The sequence below is a fragment of the Malania oleifera genome, chromosome 3, assembly GCF_029873635.1.
Source record: "Malania oleifera isolate guangnan ecotype guangnan chromosome 3, ASM2987363v1, whole genome shotgun sequence".
Classification (NCBI taxonomy): Eukaryota; Viridiplantae; Streptophyta; class Magnoliopsida; order Santalales; family Ximeniaceae; genus Malania; species Malania oleifera.
Genome location: NC_080419.1, coordinates 111,081,862 through 111,087,407, shown reverse-complemented (window position 1 = coordinate 111,087,407; position 5,546 = coordinate 111,081,862). Strand labels below are relative to the sequence as shown.

Here is a 5,546-nt window from a genome sequence, read left to right as displayed (position 1 = left end):
GAGATGTATATATAGCTATACACGAGAGTGAGGTTATCCTAACATTCCGATGTAGGACTAAAACCTATACCCCATGTTCAATAGTTGCATATTGAGGGACTAATCGTCACGTATATATGGGTCTTATGGAAGTAGATTAGGTTGTAGTGTGCTAAGGTAATTGTCGTCACGTATATATGGGTCTTATGGAAGTAGATTAGGTTGTAGTGTGCTAAGGTAATTTCCTATTTCATGTGTTGGGGTGGGGGTTCATTTTTTTCCCAATTTCTTAGTTTGCACCTTGTTCTTGTATTATTGAATCTTATCTTCTTGTGCTAGAGCACCAATATTAATCATTCCTCACTCTCTTATTTGAGTTTGGAGATTGAATAAGGGAGTAGAACTATATTGAGTTCCCTACATTTTGAGGTGCCCAAGGCTTCAAGACTTCAATTCAACATGCATTCTTAAAAGAACCTAGCATTTTCTTTGAACCTAGCATTTTCTTTTAAGTACCAATGATAAGGTGCACTACTTGAAAGGTGATCTAACTTTTTTTTTCAACACAAAATCAAAGCATTCTACAAGATAACAAGAAAGAAATTCAAGTTGAGCTTTTTAATTGCACATGTGCTTGTGTTAGTGTTTTCACACTTCTTAGAGTTTCACATCATTGAACTAATGAGTTGACACATGAAGGGTCACGAGTGGGGTGCACAAAAAGGTGTTTCTCTCCTTTGACCCTTTGAGTCGCTTACGAAAGGGTATTTAAAGTCTAATAGTAACAATTTCTTACTTCTGAATCTGTCTCTCCTTCATTGCTCTATAAGTTTCCTCACACGTGGTTTCAATTTTCCATTTGCTTATACTTTTTTTTATGCTTCAAGTGTACACAACTATCTACTTTTTGTTCTAAGGACACTTTTCTTGTTCTTTTTCTTTTGGTTAATCTTCTGAAGCCTTCTTATTGTGGATGTTTTATATCTTTATTATGCCTACCATGTATTTGATTTCTTTTCATAAGGTTTCTTTACCTTCCTTTTGTTTATCTTACATTGTGACAAAGGAGTTTCCTTCTTCCATTGATCTTCAAACCCCACAACTTCTCTTGCTCGTGTGGCGGGGTAAGTATAAAGACTACCACCATCGGAGCTTCCTTCAATAAGAAAGTAAGGAAAAGTCTACTAACACATTGCCCTTTCTCTTTCTTCTTAATTTTTTTTGAGTTCAAAAGGTTCTAGCTCAAATGCAAAAAAAAAAATATTAATGGATGTTCGTCACCACCTTGAGGAGCCTATTATTTTCTTGACTATTCCAACGACAACACGAGTGAGTCAGCTATTTGCTTTAATTCCCAAGCATTTTATTGTAGCTTTTTGCTCACAACAAGTATAAAGTAAGGGCTGGTAAGAGGCACTGCTCCTAAAGACCCCATCCATGCTTTAACATATGAAAGGTTGATCTCTCTCAAGAGGTTCCTCTCTTTCAAATAGAGTTGGGCTAGTGTCTCATGTTAGACCCTATCACTTCACGTAGCAAACTTGCGAAAATAGTTTATGCAGTAATTTGATGAGGTAATGGGCCTTATGGCCCGTCATGGGGGTGCAAGAGTGTGCTTCTTTCGCATCACACTTCGTAAAGCTTTGGAAAACTTTGTTTTGCCATTTCATTAACTCAACCACCAAAAATCCTTTTTATGATTTCATAGAAAAATTTGTTCTTTAAAGAAAAGTGCAAAACACAACTACTGCTAAACAATTGTCTCACCCCAACTACACTTCCCGACTGGATGATTAAAATCACGTGCAAGAAAAAGAAACCTATGTTTCTTATTTCACAAATTTATAAATACAAAAGAATCCATACTTCAATTGCGTATTAGAAATGAAAGTTCTTCCTCCTCCTCCTAAGGCTTCATGAACTTTCAATTTGACAGAGAGCTAATGAAACTGAACAAAGTTCACGATCCATGAACTGGTTTAGGAGAAGGAAATGGCGCTCTCTTCTGATCAACTAGTCTCATCTGGGTTGAGGCAGCAATTGTGTCAAGCCTCGGGCTCCTGCAAGGATATGACAGTCTCGAAGGCCCCAACCAGCGCCTTCACCTTGTTCCTCCTCTTCTCCAGGAGCTTACCTGCTGTTTCCTCGATCACGTCATTGTATGCTGGAGAATCCTTCTTCCCTTGAGCTCCCTGGCGCTTCAGCACAACGTTCTCTGCCTCTGCCTTTGCCTCTCCAGCCCCGCCTTCCACTTCTTCCCTTGCCTTGAACTTTAGCCTTTCAGTTAATCCTTCATCCACCTCTTCCTTCTCACCCAAAGTTTCGCGCTGTTGGGAACTTGATTCTCCAAGCTTATTTTCTGCTCCGGACTCTTCAACGGAGACTTCCTTTTCACCGTTTTCAGCATTGAGATCTTCAGTTGCAACGTCTTCTGCTTTGTCCCCTGCCTCAGCCTGAGGTTCCTCAGCAAAACTCTCTTCCGCGTGATTCTCATCGGCTTCGTCTTTGGTGTTGTTCTCTTCTACTTCATGTGGACTAACAGTTTCTCCACCATTTGTTTTCTCTTTAGCCTCTTCTATCCCAGCATCTTGAGATGCACTGGTCTGTTCTTTTGAAACTGATGCAGGGTCAGAAGGCTGCACTATGATCTCCTCATCGGCGTTCCTGGGTTGTTCACCATTGACATGATCAGCATGTTCATTGTTTTCCAATGCTGTAACTTCAGATAACACTTCTTTCCTCCCAACGTGTGCTATCTCTTCCTCAACTGCATAAACCAATGCTTCTTGATCTTCGTGCTCAGACTCAACGTTTGGAACGTTATCAGTCACATCATGAGGGAGACTATTGGGAACTCTGTCTGCCGCAGCATTGGTATTGGGCTCCTTCCTGACAGGGCTACTGCTCTTCTTCAGAGTACTCTTTGGTTTAGCAGCTGCTGCCTGTGATTTTCCACCCGTGGATGACGGTTTTGAGAGCCTCTCTGAAACACTAGATTTTGGCGAAGCAGTGTTTCTAGATGAAATGGGCAAGGATCGAAATGTTCTGTCTTTAGGAGTTTGAGAGACAACTGCTTTTTGGACTCCCGACGTCAAGGGAGACTTGTCGAAAGATTTTCTTCGATTAAGAGTGGGCCTCGAGGCGGTGTCTGGAGAGACAGGTTTCTTCCCATGCTTGCAGGAGTCAAGTTGCGAGCTTATGGTTGGCTTGAGATAGTTTGGAGTTGGTTTATCTGCAGGAGAACCTGACCGGGAGTTCTTGGGACTCCTTTTGCGGGGAGTGGTATCTGATAAATGGGAATTTGATGGAGATGTACCCCTTGCCTTCTCCTTCCCGAGAGTACCATGACCATCCTTTGCTTTTGTTGCCATAGATATGGAGCTAATTGTCTGCTCAGAAGTTTTAGCAGAGCCTGCATTTGTGAAGGAATAATGAGCAAGACTCAAGAGAGAAGTGTCTTAGTAAAATATTTTGTATGAAACTTTTCAGACACAGAAAGAAAAGACAGAATACAAAGCCAAAAGATAAAACCTAAAATTCATGTCAGTAATCTAAGTTTACAACTGCCTGCCTCTTAGTGCAAGCTTCTAAGCTACAAAGCAAGATATATATATATATATATATATATATATATATATATATATATATATATTCCATTGGGCCAAGTGTAGCCCAAAAACTACAATCAGTTGGTAATCCACTGATCATGAAAGGCTTGGGCCCAAAATAAACTCACGATTTATGAGTTCTAGGCCTGCCCAAAGTGCAACCCATCAGGAATTATGCATAGACAAATCATTACAGTGATGCAGATATTCATAGGAGGCAGAAAATTTCAATGATTTTGCATTAACATTAGATTCATGATTTTGCCTAATTGGTAGAATTAAGATGTTATAAAGGGGAAAAAAAGCATTCAATAGTTCAATATGAAAAACATTTACATAGAACAACAAAATTCTTGGGATCATTGATGTGTTTACACAAAGGACCTTCATATTCTTCTCATATCATGACCAGTGTCACATTATTGCTTCAATCATGTTAGGCATTATAATTAAAAGGTAAGGCAAATATCCACATTTTTTCAATGGAGAAAAGGAATACTTTCATAGGGAAAAAATATAAATGGAGATAATATACTCTAAAGAATGAAAAATCCAACTTGTATCTTCAGAAATCTATGGAAAGGGGCAAAAAAAATAATATTCTGAGAAAAAAAAATCTTCGTTAAAAATGGCATAAAAATCTCATCAAAATGCATTTTGCAGCTCAGAAAATAATAAACCAAAAACATGTACAAATCAATCCATCAAGAAGGAGAACAAAGAAAAACCCACAAACCCACAAAAAAACAACAAAGAAAAATGACAACCCTGGATAAAACGTTTGTTTGGGTGTCAAGAATGTTAAGGAAAATGCAGGAAAACGGAGAAACTTTCAAAAGAAACAAACATCAATAGAGCATACAATCGCAGCAAGAAATAATCATAGAGACAGTGAGAGAGGTGGATTGAAAACAAAGGAGGCAGAGGACATACCTGGATCATGAAAGCATGTTGATTGAAGGGTAAAGTACTAAGGAAAGAAATTAAGAAAGGAATGGCGGGGATAAGGGGGGATGGGTATAAGAAGGAAAGAGAGAGAGAAAAAGGAGGATGAAGAGGGGGTTATTTAATTAATTGGGATGGGAACGAATTAAAACTGATTGACAATTTAAGGGAAGCGTGAAATGCGCACGGCGGGAGGTGCATGGTGGTGGTTGTGGGTGGTGGTGGTGGTGCTGCAAATCACTCACAACCCCAATTTGTGAACATCCATCAACCCACCCTCCGAGACATGAGGGAGCTCCGCTGACCCTTTCAATGTTGAAGTTGTTAACCCAATTTCATTTCTCATTTCAACGCCTTCATGCTCCCCATGTTTTGGGCAATGGGCAGCCATTGGAGATGCCAAGACATACACACAAAACACGCACGCACACACGCAGTTACTCTATATATAAAAATAAAAAAATAAAATAAAATAAAAATCGAGGTTGTGCTGTTAAGGAAGGAATATGGAGCCTGAGGTGGATTAAATTTTTTATATTTCTGTAGCTCAGATTTAGTGTGGGTTTCTGATGAATCTTTAAACTAAAAAGTAAAAAATAAAAATAAAAAAGGTATAGAGGCCCTGTTAGGATTTCAAAATTTCAATGCTAATTTTTAGTAATTTTGAAATTAAAATATTAATTAAACATGTCTCCATCAATTAATTGTATATTAGATTCAGTTGGGGAAATTATTTAGTACAATAGGTGTATACTCTAAATTTAATATAATTTCTTTATATATATGCAGCTTAATTAAATTAGGCAATTTTTTTTTTTTGTATATTTTGTGAAATTATATCAGATTTGATGTTTACATCCGGCGTACCCATTATTTTCTCGGGAGGTAAGGATAAAATATTAGATAAATCGGATGTTCAACATGAGATCACCAAATGTCTGTATTTTAATTGAGCTAAATAATTATACTTACTTTTGTATACATGGGAAATCATATTGATTTCAGTGTATATGC

At 38.1% G+C, this 5,546-nt stretch overlaps 1 protein-coding gene across 1 annotated transcript; it reads right to left on the bottom strand.

Annotated features, from left to right (window-relative positions):
- Positions 1 to 1,783: 1,783 nt before the first annotated feature.
- LOC131151090 (uncharacterized) lies at positions 1,784 to 4,953 on the bottom strand. The gene is made up of 2 exons (XM_058102282.1): positions 4,521 to 4,953; positions 1,784 to 3,391 (listed from the first exon to the last, which is right to left on the bottom strand). Exon 2 carries the CDS (start codon positions 3,348 to 3,350, stop codon positions 2,025 to 2,027), a length of 1,326 nt encoding a protein of 441 aa, XP_057958265.1. The 5' UTR covers positions 3,351 to 3,391; positions 4,521 to 4,953; the 3' UTR covers positions 1,784 to 2,024.
- Between the last annotated feature and the right edge of the window lie 593 nt (positions 4,954 to 5,546).

Coding starts and splice junctions, on each gene's coding strand:
- LOC131151090 (XM_058102282.1), bottom strand. CDS start 3,350: ATGGCAACAAAAGCAAAGGATGGTCATGGTACTCTCGGGAAGGAGAAG.